This window comes from Geotrypetes seraphini, chromosome 15 (genome assembly GCF_902459505.1).
Source record: "Geotrypetes seraphini chromosome 15, aGeoSer1.1, whole genome shotgun sequence".
NCBI classification, from domain to species: domain Eukaryota; kingdom Metazoa; phylum Chordata; class Amphibia; order Gymnophiona; family Dermophiidae; genus Geotrypetes; species Geotrypetes seraphini.
Window position 1 is genome coordinate 66,381,373 of NC_047098.1, and position 17,906 is coordinate 66,399,278.

Sequence of the window (17,906 nt, forward strand, 5' to 3'; positions counted from 1 at the left end):
GAATAGCAATTACCTTATAGGAACAAAGATTTAAAAAGTTGACTTTTCAAAAATTTCTTAAATTTGAACCTATTTGCATACAAACACAATTGCCCCAACAACATTCCACAATTTAACAGCTGCGATACAAAAAGTGGCTGTATTAGTTTTGCGCTTAGCCCTGACAGTCTCACTCCCTACCTCTGATCCTTTGGCTTTGCATTTCTTTTCTCCACTGCATCTCCCAAGTCTCTTGTGTCCATTCAAAGTCATGTTTCCAATAAAGAGTACATTTCCATTCTCACAAGAGAGGCGATTCTCAAGTAAGAGAACCAAATGCTGCTCTGTGGTTGCCTCTTGCCATAATTACAGATCTCAAAGTATCCCTAGTTTACCATGGCTCTTGACCTGCCATCTAGGAGATGGAGGCAATGTAGGGCCTCCTCTGTCCTTGTAAGAAATTAGCTCAGTCTGATATTGAGTGGTAACCGTTCAGTCAGATGTGTGGTATTAATTGCTTCCATTGTTGTGAGGGCTACTGTGTCCTCTACTGGATGGCTATGATTCCAACAAGGTCATACATGTTGTTGAGATGAGTTTGCCCAAGGCAGCCTGTAATAATCACATCATGCCTCTCATGAACACTGGTAAAGGAGTTTTCTTCTCACAGCTCCATCTCAATGGCTTTTGGCGACTGCTTTCTCCTTCTATCCATTTCCAACCAATGTCTGAAAGCTTCTTTTCTTCCCATGGCCTTTGACTCTTGGTTTCTCCAGCAATGCTCTGTGAAGCTGGGTCACTTTTTTCCATCATTCAGTTCCCACTCATTCTTTCCACAGAAAAAAAATGCATTATAATTTTACTTCATTTTCTGACAATGCACTTCTTTCACAGTCCTTCACATAGATTGCTTAACGCTACAATTGTATTGCATACATCTGAAAACTCAAACAAGAAAGTGTGATGGAAGTTTAATTATCAAAAACAGGGGGGGGGGGAATCTAGGTGACTGACAGCTAATTGGAGGTGGTATAAGACTGATTATTAATCTACATATCACCTGATACCCCCTTCCAAGAGCTCTTCTGGACAGTCTAAACTACACAATCAACATTCCACCAAATGAGATTCTAAGAGGTTTTTACGGGTCCTCTCTCCGATGAAACCCTCCCCCTCCTTAAAAGCACATTCAAAGTACCAGGGTAGGAATACTAGAACAGCCCATACTTTTTAATGTGAAAATTGGGTCAAAGTAACAGTAAAACCTTTGGAAATCCCCACTCTTTGGTTACCATTTATATTCTGCAGGTAGGACTGAAGTCAGAATGGGTCGGTTATCTAAACGACCTTTTCCAAAAGGAAGGAGTTACTCTACTTGGTGGGGAAGGTGAGCCCCTCCCCAGCAGCCAAATGAGAAAAAAAAAACAACTCAAACTGGGACATCAGAATTTTGAAGCATGAATTTGTTGTCCAAATGTCATTAAAGTTTTCAGAGCAGGAAGAGGAGAAACTATGGGCCCCTTTTACAAAGCCACAGTAGCGATTCCTACGTGGCAAATGCATCGTAGCTCATTCAGTTCTTATAGGATGTGTTGCATTTGCCATGCTGGGATTTGCTTCCGTGGCTTTTTAATAAGGGCCTTATTAAATTCTAACAGAGCACTGAGGAACTGGGAGACAAACCTGATACAGGACTTCAGTTCCCCAGCTCCATCAGGACTAGGAAATGCAACGGGATAACAAATCAATATCAATGTGCAATAGTAAGAAACAGGGGCTATGTTTCAGGCCTATGATTTCAAGGTTCCAGGTGCAGCCCTGGAGTCTGGTCCCTAACAGAGTGCTGGCTAGGAAGAGCTAGATGGGGATATAAAGCTAGAGGAACCCCCCTCCCCCAGGATAAATGAAGATTCAAAGCACCAGAATCCACCAAACTCAGCTTTAATTAAACCAGGCATCCAAAATACCAGGAAGATACTTCGGCCAAAAATAAAGTGAGCCACAAGGATATAGAGGTAAATTCTCAAAAGATCATTTCAATTTAAGCACTGTAATGATGCACATCAAGTGTAAATTCTGTAACTTTGAATAGTTTTCTGTCATCTGCAAATTTAATCACATCAATTTGATTTCCACATCACTTATAAATATGTTAAAAAGCACCTGTTCAACAAGTCAAAAATTCTCAAGGTAATGTAACATAACATAAAATGTTATTTCTATCCCGCAATATCTTGCGGTTCAACGCAGGTAACAAACAATATAAGAAACTGTTCACGTGTTTCACGAGTTTCAATTTTAATTCCTTTGTCCATTCTTCCACCCTTGCCAAGATTAAGGTAATTTGGTAGCATTGCTTTGATGGTAAAGAGTATAAAGGTAAAACGATGGCCATATTGTCTGCGTAACTATAACGTTTGACACCTAAATTGGATAACCTGGTATCCAAAGATGCCATGTAGATGTTGAAGAGCAATGGAGAGAGGGGTGAGCCCTGGGGAATCCCACAGGGATTAGACAATGTATTGGAGAGCACCCGAAAAGTTCTAGAACATAAAAATTCCAGAAACCATTGATGGGCATGCCTAGAAATTCATATAGAGTCCAAACAATCTAACACCAACTTATGATCTACGAGATGGAAGGCACTATTAAGACCAAATTGCAAGCTTAGTGCCCCTGATCCTTTACTAAAAAGCACATACAGAAAATCTAATAAAGATGCCCATACAGTCTCTGTACTAAACAGAGGGCGACAAAAGCCCGACCGAGAATAATGTAGTAAATCAAAACCCTCCAAATGATCCAACAACTGAGTATAAACTATATCTAATAGTTTAACAAAAAAAGGAATAGATAGGGGACAGACTCGATCTCAATTTGTATACTTTGGAGGGAAGGCGGGAGAGGGGAGATACAATAGAGACGTTTAAATACCTACATAATGTAAATGCGCATGAGTTGAGTCTCTTTCATTTGAAAGGAAACTCTGCAATGAGAGGGCATAGGATGAAGGTAAGAGGTGATAGGCTCCGGAGTAATCTGAGGAAATACTTTTCTACAGAAAGGGTGGTAGATGCATGGAACAGTCTCCCAGAAGAGGTGGTGGAGACAGGGATAGGCACTGGGATCTCTTAGAGAGAGGAAGAGATAATGGTTACTGCGGATGGGCACACTAGATGGGCCATTTGGCCTTTATCTGCCATCATGTTTCTATGTTATAAGTCTGTAATTTGTAGTTAGACTAATCAAGTTATTTTTTTGTCCTTTACAATGGGGATAATGACATGACCCTTTTCTGTGGGATACTTGCCCAACTTCAACATCATTTGTAACCTTTTAAACAATTCCCCTCAAAACTAGAAATAACTAACTTCAAAGGTACTCTTTTACAAGGCTGTTTGTTATTTCAGAGATTAGAGAAGTTTGAAAATTATACAATACTAAGCAATTAAATCTGCACTTGCTGAACTTTCACTACTGATGACAATGTCACCTAGAGAAGGATTTATAAATACCTTGTAGATGTGTTTAAATATTCCGCAGGTCTCCCTCCATTGCATAAGACATACTAAGAAACAATCCACGTCCGATAGAGATCGTCAGTTGTGGATCCTTTCTCAGACAGTTTGGACTTGACTGGTATTTTAGAGAAGTCTCATGACGAAGTTATTAATAGGAAGGGTTACCATTTGGCTCCAGAAAATAAAAGGGAGAGGACAGATTGAGATATCCAGGTTTTACTTTCATTGAAAGCAACGGAAGTAAAACCCAGATGTCTCCATTTGTCCTCCTTTTTCTGGAGCCATATGGCAAACCTATTAATAGCAATACCATGTTAATGCCTTTTGTTTTTAAGCAAGATAAAGAAGCAATTACTATGGCTTTACTTTACGACTAAAGTACTGGATTCTACAACAGCCACTGAAGGTTAGACACCGGTAGCCGCCCTACCACTGTCTAACTTAATTGGTTTAATTGCCTTTAATCGATGTGATACTTGATTGTGTTGTTTTAAGGCAATTAAATCGCCATTAGAAAAAAAAAAAAAAAAAGAGAGAGAGAGAGACAGTGTCTCCACAAAGAGCACCAGAACTGCAACTATGGAGGCGCCTAAGGGTAAAATAGGCATTCCTAACACCAGAAGTACCCTTAGGCATTGGTAGGCACCTCTCTAGTCATGATTCTCATCATAGGCCCCAAAAATGTAGGCCTTGAAAACCCTGGTCTATATTTCCGGTGCCTGTGACATGGTCACAATTCTATAAATGGTGCCTCAGGCTGGAAACCACCTCGGGGACGAGTGAAAAAAACAGCTTATAGGACACAGTTTCAACAGCCTTTGGACGTAGCGTTGGGTGGAGGATAATTAATACTCCACGAGTCATTACTGGAGGAAAAGGAGCAGCCGATTAGTCAGAGCAGCAGACTCGGATCCAGGGGATCCCAGTTCAAATCCCACTGCAGCTCCTTGTGATCTTGGTCACCCCGCCAGTGCCTGAGAGACAGACAGATTGTGAGCCCTCCAGAGACCGAAAAATATCTACAGTATCACAATGTTAAATAAGAAACCAATCATAATTACTGTGCTATAAAGCAGCTGAAAGGAAAGTGAATACTTCCTTTTCAAGCGTCCCTGTTTCTCCCCTGCTCAGTTCCTTAAGTAAAGTTGCAAGTCCATTTTCTCCCTCAGTTTCTGGCATGGTTATAGCAGTGATCTCACACAAGAATCCGCATTCTTGTGCATCTAATCTAACGTACTTGGGGAATGGTTTGCTCTGACAAAACAAGAGCATTCACTGCTGAATTAATAGCTATTTCTCTACAACTGGACCCTCACACCAACTTCAGGGAATTTTCTGAAACAAAACAAGTTTTATTGCAACATGTGAATTTAGAGTTCAAAAAGGTGTGTGTGTGATTGGCGTTCCTGCCCACAATCGGATGACACGCACTAAAATTTGCTCTTGCTTATCATTTGTTTTAACTATCAATTTCAAAGGGTGATTCAGTTTTTGTCTGCAATTTCTGCTCAGACACGTAAGCATGATATTGTATTGAGTGATGTTATTACCGGTCTGGACCTGCTCACCAAGCATGAGGGTGAGCTCACTGACATTTTATTCCCAGGATAGAAACATGTAATAACTCAGTGTGGAGCTGGGCTGCAATCTTTAGAGTTGAGAACACACAGGACAACTGGCAAAAGTTTGGTATATCAAAGGAGAATCCGTCATCAGTTTTTGAAATGGTCCCCAACCCTGTCCTGGAGGACCACAAGGCCAATCGGGTTTTCAGGCTAGCCCTAATGAATATGCATGGAGCAGATTTGCATGCCTGGCACTTCCATTATATGCAAATGGATATTCATTAGGGCTAGCCTGAAAACCTGATTGGCCTGGTGGTCTTCCAGGACAGGGATGGGGACTCCCAAGTGCAATTCTCTCCTTCCTGTTGGTGGGGAAAAAAAGATGTAATCCTGTAATTTAGGGTGTCTCAACTCACTTGAAACTGGTCCGTTTCATTAAATTTCTGAAGCACTTGGAATATAAAAATACACACAACTCAGGCAAAACAGTTAAGTTGCTCCACTTCAGAGCAGGAAGCTCTAGACCAGACATGGGCAACTCCAGTCCTCGACGGCCAGAATCCAATCAGGTTTCCAGGATTTCCCCAATGAATATGCATTGAAAGCAGTACATGCAAATAGATCTCATGCATATTCATTGGGGAAATCCTGAAAACCCGAATGGATTCCGGTCGTCGAGGACCGGAGTTGCCCATATCTGCCCTAGACCAGTGGTTCCCAACCCTGTCCTGGAGGACCACAAGGCCAATCGGGTTTTCAGGCTAGCCCTAATGAATATGCATGGAGCAGATTTGTATACCTGTCACTCCATCACATGCAAATCTCTCTCATGCATATTCATTAGGGCTATCCTGAAAATCTGACTGGCTGGTGGTCCTCCAGGACAAGGTTGAGAACCACTGCTCTAGAACAAGGTGGGGTGGCACAGGATGAAGATGAAAAGGGACAGAGTCAGGAATAACATGAGGAATTATTTATTTACGGAAAGGGAGGTGATGGACATCTGGAACGCTCTCCCGGTGAAGGTAGAGATGTAAACTACTGTATCTGAATTCAAGCAAGCATGAGGTAAGCACAAAGGAAAGGATCGTAGAGTTTAGTAGTTGGTAAAGATGAGCTAGATAAGCCCTATGGGGGTGGGGGGGGGGGTTCAGTAAATGGAGCACAGAGTTAGGTGCAGGGAAGATCCACACTGAGGCAGTATTTTGAAAAGGGAACTGTGCAGAAGACTAGTTCAGTATGGTTCTCGTGCCTAACTTTTGGTGCGAGCACTCAGGACTGCTGAAACCTAGTGTAAAGGGAGAAGTGGGACGGCATCTCTCACCTTTCTGTGGTTACAATCAAAGCGACTTCTGTATTCTATACACCTGTATGAGGTTAAGTGACTTGCCCAGAGTCACCAGGAGCTGCAGTGGGATGTTGGCACACAACTAATGGGAGTTCGGCACAGATCTGGAGGTATTCTATAACATTCTCTCTAAATCCAGGGAATGCCCCTGCCCATGGTGACATAGCGAGGGTGAGCGGTGCCAGAGCAGTGGCACCCTTCCCCCACTTCCCTGTATCTTTTTAATTTCGGTGCCAGCAGCCACCAACTTATTGCTCGTGTCCGCTTCGGCGCTCTCTGTGATGTCACTTCCTAGGTGCAGGTGCCAGAAGTGACATCAGAGAGCACCGAAGCTAACGCACGCAGTAAGTTGGTGGCTGCTAGCGCCAAAATTAAAAAGGTAGGCAGCAGGGGAAGGAGGAGGAAGGGAGGGGCAGAGAGGAGGAGGGTTGCTGGTGTCCCCAGGAAGATGGTGCCCAGGGCGGACCGCCCCCCTCGCTGCACCACTGCCTGTTCAAGCCCCCTTCGTAACTGCGCAGCATAAAATTTAGGCAAACATGTTCTAGAATAGTGCACGGTGTAAATGCCAAGTGCCAATTAACAATTATCTCATTGATTAGTCAAAGCAAGGACCTACACAGAAACTGGGAAATAATTTATTTGACATAATTTTTCTGTTTTTAGTTATCTGACTCTCTTTTCTCATCCTTTCTTCTGCCCCCCCCCCCCCCCACCTCTATCCCTGGTTTTTGATTTTACGTTTGTTAGGAATAGAGGCCCTTTTAATTATCCCTGGTCTTAAGCCTCCTCTTCTGAATTTGCAGGAGGTAATAAGAGATAGATTAAGGCCTAGACAAACTGGCACAAATCCAGATGTGTAGGGGGCCCTATCAGATGTGCTCAGGAGGCTGCAGGAGTGCCAGCTGTCTACATTTTTGTACATTAACTTTCTCAAAGCCAGAAGGATAGCTAAAGAGTCTGGATGTTTTTCAGGGTTTAGCCCTCTCCAGCCCTCCCCCTTCTAGTGTGGAGACCGTGCCAGTGGGAGGGTATGAGCTACAAGTGCTGGGGGAGGGTGGAGGAGCACTAAGGATGTAGAGGGGCATTGGAGAGAGTCAGTGAAACCATCGAGGTGTCCTGGCTGGATGGGGAATCTTGAGGAGTTTGAGTTTAACAGGAATGGGAGTAATGCGAGGGGTCTGCTGGTAGGAAATGCAAGAACTTTACATGGGGGTGGGGAGGGAGGGAGGGAGGACCAACTGAACGAATGAGTGTGAGTATGTGTGTGTGTGTGTTGCAATGAGCTGGAATTGGCTACAATGACAATTCCAGCACTTGAGAGGTAAGGCAAACGAATCGGCTCTCCCTCTGATGTCATTTCCTATGTGCAGCACCCGGATGTGACATCAGCAGGAGAGCTGATGTGTTCGCAAGGAAAACGTTGAAGTTGTCGCTCGCAGAGGCGAACAACTAGCGGTACGGGGGAAGGGAAAGGGCAGGCGTCTCCACCAAGATGGCGCCTAGGGCGGATCACTTCCCTCACCCCCTCTTTACTATGCCACCGCATCTTAAGGTGACAATTAGTGAGTAAAATGTTGTTTAATCACGCACATAATAATGTGGCTCTGTCCATCTTGTTTGGCAGATTGGAAGGAGTATGGGGTTGACATTCAAAGCAATTTAACTGTCCTGGTGAGTTCAATCGCTTGTGTGGGGCTATCCGAAGAGACGCAGCAGCTGAATATCACCACAGACCATTCAAAAACCGCTTCGGGTGAATCTCTTCAGGAAAAGGTGGATAATAAATCCCAATAAATAATCATATTTCTTAGATTTTCAAATAAAAATAAAAGAGTAATAATTTACAAAACTTATTGTCAATAGAAACAAATATTCCCAATTCCCCCACCATCCCACAGCTGTGATTATAAAAAAAATAAAGGAATGAAATCATGACATATTATTTAAAATATGACTGTATGTGGTGTTAAAGTCACTCTTCACCCTGTCTATTATCCCAGTCTAATAATTGCAGACTTTCCATTGTTAAAAGATGGAACATTCTAGAACGCCAATGACTGTAGGTTGGGCTCAAGGGTCCAATCCAAAGATAAAGTATGACCTTCAGACCTGATCAAATTGCTCATCGAAGAAAGCCTTTAAGGCCTCTACCAATAGGACGTTTAAGATCAAATAACCAAAAGAGACTACAACTACTACAATGCTATTTAATGTGTCACATTTGTTCAACCTTAGGAAAAACAACACTCCAAAATTAGCATACCATTGACCATGTCCAAAACATGCAAGATAAAGTGGCTTTAGGGTGACCACACTTTAAGCAAGAACCTACTGAAGCAAAAGTCGCCCTTTAAATCCCAGTAAATAAATAGAAGTGAAAGGCAGAGTCAGCAAGGAATTTCTGCAAGGCTCACTTCGATGCCAGAGCACAGGTGCCGATGGGTCCTGGGATTTCTGTGAAAGCTGTGTGCACATGCATTTTGCCATACTACAAACCCCCTGCCATGAACTGCAAGTTTTCTGTATATAACATTTGAACACATTTATTTAGTTTAAAGTTTTCTTCCCTGCTTAATGCCTAAGCCGATTACAGGAAGAACCTACCTAATCAAAATCTAAGAACAGACATCATCTCATCCTAGTCTCCTCAAATCTCAACACCACATCTGCTAAAAAAAACAAAAACCCAAGCATAACACTAATCAAAAGCTTGCACAATATAAACCATAAAAATAAGCTCATCACCAGAAGCTAATATAAAGCTTTAACACAGGATTATGCAAGTTTTCTGTATATAATATTTGAACACTTAACTTTGTGCATGGCACAGGATTATACTCTCACAGCCCCCTACAATGCAGAAGAAGTGCTTGGAGTCCATCTGGTTTTCAGGATATCCAATAAATATGCATGAGAGATCTCCATACAAAGGAGGCAGTCTATGCAATTCCCATGACCTAAAAAGCCAGGATAGCGCTTTACACCCTGGGAGAGGGAGAAGTCAGAGATGCTAATTTATTTATATATTCAACTTTCTATACCGGAACTCAGAACGGTTTACACATTAATTGATTCAGGTACTCAAGCAATTTCCCTGTCCGTTCTGGTGGGCTCACAATCTATCTAATGGGGGGGGGGGGGATTAAGTGACTTGCCTAGGGTCACACGGAGCAGTGTGGGCTTAAACCCACAACCCCAGGGTGCTGAGGCTGTGGCTCTAGCCACTGTGCCACATTCTCCCCATTTTCTTCCTGGCTGGGCTGAGAACTTTTCAGCAGCCCCTCCTATGTGATGTCATAATGCCTCATTCCACCAATGCCTGAGCCAACCTCATCGGTGATGTCATAATGGCTTTGCTTCCCTTCACTTGTGCCCATTTACTAGATCAGGGGTAGGGAACTCCGGTCCTCGAGAGCCGTATTCCAGTCGGGTTTTCAGGATTTCCCCAATGACTATGCATGAGATCTATTTGCATGAACTGCTTTCAATCCTGAAAAGCCGACTGGAATCGGGCTCTCGAGGACCGGAGTTCCCTACCCCTGATCTAGATGAATTGGGTGGACTAACTTGGAAGTTTCATGGCTCCACATGGGGAACTCAGAATGCTTTCCATGAATTTCTTTGGAACCCACAACCTCAGGGTGCCGAGGCTGTAGCTTCAACCCCGCTCCCTTCTCTTACCTCTGGGACCAGCCTCCCGGCCCCCAGGACCAGGAGCCGCAGGAGCAGAAGAGAGCTGCCCAGGAGCCGCATGGCGCCCATCCGCTTTGCCGGGAGCCACCGAGGTGGGGCTGCCTTGGCTCCGACCGAAGCGACGCTCTGAGGGACCGGAAATCGGATTTCGCATTTGAAAGGGGAAGTCAGTCCAATGAAGTCAAAGAAGAAGAGAAGCGAAGAGAAGAGAAGAGCGCCTCAGCGGTGAGGAAAGCTGCCACGTGCTCTGAGAGAAGCTAATTAGCTAACACCTGAGGGAGGGCGGGAAGCCACGTTCAGCCTTTACGCAAGGGGAATGGAGGAGGAGGGGAGTTGAACCCACAACCTCAAGCTGCTGCCACTTCGTTCATTAAGACCTGAGGGGACGGTGTGTCTGGCAATGGCTAGGTTGCAACGCATGAAATGATGCAGTTTAAAAAAGTTTGTTTTTAATGAAGAACAGCCAGTTTAATACATGACAGTGAAGTAAGATTTGTTTTTATGATATCATTGGCTGATGTTTTTGAATTTTGATTTGGTTGATATTTGATGTATGTAATCTGCTTAGTTTTTAGACGGTAAATACATTTGTTAAATAAACAACATATATGGAATCCTTAGCAGTTTGTAAATTCACACAATTCATGACTACATTTAATACATTGCATACATCAGTGTTTCTCAACCCTTGGGGGTACACAGCCTGGCCCATTCCCACCCCCAAAGCATATAGAGTTACCACCTTCTTGGAGCCACACGCGCACTGTTTGCATGGACGGTGCACACGCTGCACATAAGTAGCTGACCCAGAAACCTTCTCTCTGACGTCAGAGTTGATGTTGGAGGAAAGGCTTGTGGGTCAGCCACATGCAGCGTGTGAATCACTGTGGCTCGAACAAGAACTGGGTCGGCTTCAGGGGGGGGGGGTGAGATGGGCAGGGAGGGAGGGATCCCCGGATGCAGCAGCGGGCAGGAAGGCGAGATCCCCAGAGACAGCAGTGGCTTCTGTGGATGGGCAGCTACTTACGTACAGGGAGAGGGAAGGGGCCTGAACATGAGACACAGAAGAGAGGGAGGAAGGGGCACTAACTTGGGACATAGGGAAGGAACAGAAAGGGAGAATTGTTGAGTATGAGTGTGTGAGTGAGAGGGAAAGATGGTGGCACATGGGGAAAGGAAGAAAGAGAAAAATTGGGCATAGAGAGAGGAGCGAGGTAGAGATGCATGGGGAATAGGATGAGAGGGAGAAATGTTGGATATTGTGGTGAGAGAGAACAGAGGCAGATTGAAGAGGATTGCAAGGGAGAGGAATATTAGATATAGTGATGGAGGGAGAGGTGGCATTTTGCTGGAGAAGAGTGATAGGAGAAATGGGCAGGTGCCTCGGGCCAGGAGTTCAGGGGGGCCCAATGTGCTGCTACAATGACATCACATCATCTACTGCCAAGGTTCCCAACATGCAAGTACGCAGCACCAGCATGCCTTCCACATTCCTGCTGCCATCGTCATAATTTTGTTTCCACTATGCTCCAGTCTAGCAGTGGCACCTCTCCCTATCACTCACTCTGACTAGCAGGCTCTCTTTATTGCAATTTGCCCAACAGCTGCTGTAACATTCCTTCCAGCAGTCTCAGTGCCTTTGCTAGGCCAGCCCACCTCCGATTATGCAATTTCCTTTTTCCTCAGAGGCAGGCCCCTAGAGGGAATCGATTCTCTAACGCTGTGGTATCTATCAGGCTCATGCTGCCTAGTGCATCTGGTCCTCCGTCCCCAATTCCCATACAAGAGCATTTGATCAGCAGCCAAGACAATGGAGGGTTAATTTCTTGTGGGCCTGGGAGCTGCACTTGCAACACTTCCTCCCTCTGTCCAGCACAAGATGGCCCCTCATCTGGGCAGGATACCGAGGGATCTCAGGCACGCGCAATATTAGAGCAAAATGAACCCAGAACGTGGGGCTCTAACACTGCGTGCACCAGATTCCCTTCTCCTCATGATGTAACTTCTTGTTTCAGAGAAGGGAAGCCGGCGTTTGCAGTGTTAGAGCCCTGTGGCCTGGGTTCAGTTCGCTTACAGGTGGTGGGCAAGAGGGCAGCGAGGAAGTGAGAGGGAAAGATGACCTCACCAGGCAATTGGGGGGAGGGGATGATGCTGCTGCACCCAATTGGGGAGAGGGAAGGAGGGAGAAGGAAGAGATGCCAAGACCATGGGGGGAGGAGGAAAGGAGATACCAGACCATGGAAGGGGAGGGAAGGGAAAGAGACAGATGCCAGATCAGGGGAAAGTAAGGAGAGAAGGGAAGCCGGCGCATGCAGTGTTAGAGCCCTGCAGCCTAGGTTCAGTTCGCTTACAAGTGGTGGGCAAGAGGGCAGCAAGGGAGAGAAGATGACTTCACCAGGCAGTCGGGGGAAGGGGGGTGATGCTGCTGCACCCAATTGGGGAGAGGGAAGGAGGGAGAAGGAAGAGATGCCAAGACCATGGGAAGAAGGAGGAGAGTGGGGGGGGGGGAGGAAAGGAGATACCAGACTATGGAGGGGGAAGGAAAGGAAAGAGACAGATGCCGGTATTGTCCATTTACCCCCACTCTCTGTTTCCTATCCGCCAACCAGTTTTTAATCCACGTATTTCACCCTCGATTCCATGGCTTGCAATTTTTCAAAGTAGTCGTTCATGCGGGACCTTGTTGAACACTTTCTGAAAATCCAGATATAGTGTTTTCCGGGTCACCCTTGTCTATCTGCCTTTTTACTCCCTCGAAGAAGTGCAGCAAGCTCGTCAAGCAAGATGTTCCTTTGCTGAAGCCGTGCTAGCTGATCCTCATCAGATTGTGTCAGTCTACTAGGTGATCAATGATGCGGTCCTTTATCAGCGCCTCTACCATCTTTCCTGGTACTGAGGTCAGACTCAATGATCTATAGTTTCCCAGATCTCCCCTCGAACCTTTCTTGAAGATCGGCATAAACCGCTTAGGTCCGTAAAATACAGGAGCAGTATATCAAATCTTAAATAAATAAACAAACATGTATGTGTGCATGAATGTGATGTCATCGCGTTGATGTCCCTCGCCGAGACCCTCTAGACACGGGCTGGAGCTCAGGGAAGGAGACACAAGGTTCATGTAGGGGCAGGGTTAGGGGCGGAATGGGGTTGGGCCAGAACGGGGCTGGGAGCCACGTGTCTTTTTTTAAAGAGGAAATCTGGTAACCCTACTCTGCTTCACAAAATCTCTGTAAAGTCTTCAGAAAACTGCTAAGGCCAACAATTCTCCCAGAAGGCTCTTGCCCCATCCCCAACACTCTGTCACCAGTGGATCATCTGGGTCAGGAGCTGTCTGCATAATCCATTCAGTGGAGACAGAGAAATGAGTGTTCTAATCTAGAGCTGCACAATACCCTTCAGGGTCAAACTTGTCTCCATCTGCTATATCCATGGACTTAACTCAAATCCTGGGCTGATCTGTGGGACACTAAGGAAAGTCATTTTAGTACAGTTTGGGGGTAAATCATTGTTCCATGCAAGTTTCTCCAGTGCCTCATTAACATCCTTTTGCCATTAAAAATGGATCCTCTGCATTTATCCCTATCAGTTTTTTGAACATGAATAAATGTTTCTATGAATGAATATTTCCTAATATAGCTCCTGTTTTAGGCCTAGATTCTCTAAAAGTTGCGTTAAAAACCGACAGGCAGCCATTATAGTAGTGATTTTAAAAAAGCAAGTCATTCTCCAAAAATCACTCAAGCAAATGAGGTTGGCGGAGAGTAACGAACACTCGCAAAATTTGCATATGCATATCATCGCTGGTGATAGCAATGGGAACATGCACGGAATAAAGGCAAAAAAAACCAAAACCCCAAACAAAAAATTGAGCCGCAAGTAACCCTCCACCTGACAGCGGGAGATATGTCCAATCTCTCCTACTGCCAAACAAGAAAACACCAAACCCCCCTCTTGGCAGTGGGAGAGACGCCCAATCTCTCCTGCTGCTAAGAAACACACCTTCAGCACCTCCTCAGCAGTGGGAAAGATGCTCAATCTCTCCCAACACCGATACACCCCCCCCTGGTAGCGGGAGAGATGCCCAATCTCTCCCATCACCAACCAACACACTAACCGACACTCCCAACTCCCCTTGGCAGCAGGAGAGATGCTCACACTCTTCTGCTGCCACACAACACCTCCCCGTGCCTCTGATGACCCCCGCCCTTTCCCCCTTACCTTACTTTCAGATGGCTGGCTGGAGAGATGCCTATTACCTCTGGCCAGCTGGCCCACCAAAATGGTGGGCCTTCCCCTCCCCGGTGCATTCTAGGAGGCCTGAGGCTCTGATTGACCCAGGTTGTTTAAGGCCCCTCCTATGGGTGGTGCCTTATGCATTTGGGCCAATCACAGCCTTAGGCCCCTCCCCTAATGCATGCATCAAAATACCTTTCAAGCATTTAAAAAGTTTGTACTGAATGTTCCTTGTTGCTTCTGCCTCTTGAGGTATACATGTTTAAATCTTTGTGTCATCTGATAAATCTTTTGGTGCAAACCCAGCATCACCAATGCTCGACAGGGACATTAATCACTTTTTTTCTGCTGGTTATGCATGCCAAGTGCCCCTCTGGTTCTAGTCACTGCCCTCTGAATAGCAGCAATCCAGCAAAAAACAGTCACCCTGCATTCTTCTTGAATGTGTCCTTTTCCACTAATCATACAATACCTTTGTATTAAAGCCCAAACTGCCAGATATTTCACCACTCCGCAAGGTTGTTGGTGTCAAGAATCAAATCAAGCACTTACATACTAGCCAGTTAAATGGTGTTCAGATGCCTATACGAAGATATTTGGTGGCATTTACCCTGAAAGGGCTGCTGAACATCCCCTCTAACCACAAAAATAGCAACTGGCCATTTTGTAGATGGTCTGGGAGCAGAGTTGGCATCTATAATGGATAAGTGCCAATATTCAGCCCTTAACCGGGTAACTGAATAAACAGGATTGCATAAATAACCAGTTAAACTGGCTATAGACAGAAGTACTAAGGGCTGAATAAGCACAGTTACTTACAATAACAGGTGTTAACCAGGGACAGCAGAAAGATATTCTCACACATGGGTGACGTCACTGACGGAGCCCCGGTACTGACACTTTAAAAGTGTATCGCCACTAAGACTTCAGAAAGTTTTTGATAGCCCACACCGCGCATGCGCAAGTGCCTTCTCGCCAAACGTAGGCGTGTGGTCCCTCAGTTCAGATAATCCAGCTAAGAAGCCAACCAGGGGAGGTGGGTGGGTTGTGAGAATATCTGCCTGCTGTCCCTGGAAAGAGACTACACCACATTCAGAAAATACCTGAAGACTCACCTCTTTGACAATTAGCTGTCAGTCTCTGTATAGCTCCCCCTACTTCTATGTTCACTCCTCTAGCTTCTTCATACCCCCTTCCCCCTCTACTTTCCCTTCTCTTTGATCTGTTGCCTTGAGTCTGTATAAGTATGTGTGACTCACAAATGGAAGATTAGATTAGATTAGACTCATAACTAGGCAAGTCTGGCACATGGCCACCGACATGGCCGCTGCTCTGGAAGTCAGCTCTAAAGTGTCATAGGCTGAACAAACCATATATTTACAGAGCTGAAAAGACGAGGATAGGAGCTGCTGGAAACCCTTTGACTTATGAGAAGGCACATAATAATAATAATAATTTATTTTTATATACCGCATACCCAAAAGTTCTAGGCGGTTTACAATAATTAAGCATAGACTTCTGATAAGCAGAAAACTGCTTGAGGAAATGTTTAAGGTAGAAGGAAAAATAGAAATTATAGTTTCCTGATCGATTTGCCAGCATGGAGTTCTGATAAAGCTGGTGCCCAAATTTATCCATTGTACACCCCTCTCTACTAGGAGGGGCAGAAGCATATAAACTTGCTGACGATTTCTTTAAAGTGGATTCTACTACCAGGGATTAATGGGGGAGCTGTGGTTTCTGGGAGAGAAACCACTTTATATAGAGACTCAAGTTTCTTTGGCGCAATCGTAATAGATAGAGGAGTCTCAAAATTCTTATAGAAAGTCTCTTAAAATGCCATGCAAGGTCAGTTTAAGCATCTCTCAAGGAGGTTGATCATAGAACCTCCAAGGGAATAGATAAATCATTTCCCATTCGACAAATGAATTTCGAGAAGGATATTTTTTCAGTTGGTGAAGAAGCTCTGATGGGTGATCGTCATGGAGATTCTGATGCAGAAGATCCTTCGGCTTCAGTAGTAGATAGAGAGGCAGGGTCCGAGTCTCCTAAGATCAGAATCATGAAGCATTGTTGGGGACCAATGATGGGATCAGTGCCAGACCGGTGTCAGGGTGTCAACATGCTTGCGTTTGTGGGACACCTTACCAGACTTTACCGGTGTTTGAGCTTTCGATGTTTGAGTGGATGGAGTCTGGTGCCAAGAGGATCAATGCTTTGATGTCCCAGTGGAAGACCTGGAGCGGCGTGAGCTGGAATGATGACGTATAGGCTGGACATCAATGATATCAGTGGTCAGTGTCGTGATATGCTCAGACTGGACCTGCACCAGAAGAGTTGGTGCTGATACAGGGAGAAGTTGTATTGGGACCAACATTTGAAAATGCTCACCAAGTTCATCCCTAAGCAAAGCATCAATTTTTTGCTTAAGGGTTAACACCAGTATGGAAGGCGGTAACTTTTTTGCCGGTGCCGAAGGTGCGACACAGTCTGGCGATGAGGAAGCCGATGAAGAGGCACTCACCCATATGGGAACTGTGCGCCTACAGGACTTTTGCAAGGTCAGCATGACTTGACTCAATGCAGCTTTGACCTATGTCCCAGAGGGTGATGGGGAAGGCTTCTTAGCCGGCTTACCCAATGGAATGGTATACTGAGAGACCGGAGTCAGCGTTGGTGGATCCTTTGACGTCAAAGACTTTGGTGTTGATTTAGTTGGTGCAGTCGGTGTTGGAGACGATGTCAGCTCTCCCTCCATGACAACACTGAAGAGTTTCTGCTGCTGCAAAATATGATTCTTTAAAGTTCTTTTTTGCAAAGAAGAGGAGCGCTTACAATTCTCGGGATGGTGCTTGGGCCCTAAACACTGGAGGCACCACTTGTGAGGGTCAGTTACCGAAACAGCCTGAGCACAACGACTGCACTTTTTAAATTCCATCAGCGGGCGTGACATGGACGGGAAGACCACCTTAGCTAAATTGAACTCGATGGCTGAAGTGGTCCAACAGGCCTCGCCAGGCCAAAACCCGATGACGGTTAAAAGAAAAGATTTTTTTAAAAAAAGTTTTTATATAAGAAAAAAGAAAAAGAAAGACTTTGACTAAAAGTTAGAAAACCATGAGAGCGGGAAGGCAGCAAAAAATTTTCAACAGCCATTGAAACATGACTTCTTAGTTCCATGGAAACTAAGAAACTTAGGGACCGCGCACCTACGTTGGGCGGGAAGGCACTCGCGCATGCGCAGTGCAGGCTATCGCAAACTTTCTGAAGTCTTAAAGTGGCAATGCACTTTTAAAGTGTCTGTACCGGGGCTAAGTCGGTGACGTCACCCATGTGTGAAAATATTCTTGTCCTGGGATAATCAGCAATATTTAATGCTGATACCTGGACAAGGCTTTGCTTTGAATATCCGGACATACAGCTAGATATTTACCCCTAATTACTTTACATGGAATTTTAAGTCATATTGAAGGGGCAAAATTTGCTGATATGTTTCTCTATGGTACATATTTGCATGCAAATCCATAAGAAAATGTTACCAAACAGTCAAGGAAAGACAAAAGA

At 45.0% G+C, this 17,906-nt stretch overlaps 1 protein-coding gene across 7 annotated transcripts in view; it reads right to left on the minus strand.

The window, feature by feature from the left end:
• MMP28 (matrix metallopeptidase 28) overlaps positions 1–10,418 on the minus strand; it is a 46,190-nt gene extending 35,772 nt beyond the window's left edge. For 3 of the 7 annotated variants that reach the window (XM_033921251.1, XM_033921252.1, XM_033921250.1), the window contains exon 1: positions 10,098–10,407. In XM_033921251.1, the coding sequence (XP_033777142.1) occupies positions 10,098–10,178 (81 nt within the window). In that variant the 5' untranslated portion in view covers positions 10,179–10,407. Of the gene's footprint in view, positions 1–180; positions 809–3,497; positions 3,513–10,097 lie in introns of those variants that run through there. The other 4 variants (XM_033921248.1, XM_033921249.1, XM_033921246.1 and 1 more) reach the window with 4 other exon arrangements.
• Between the last annotated feature and the right edge of the window lie 7,488 nt (positions 10,419–17,906).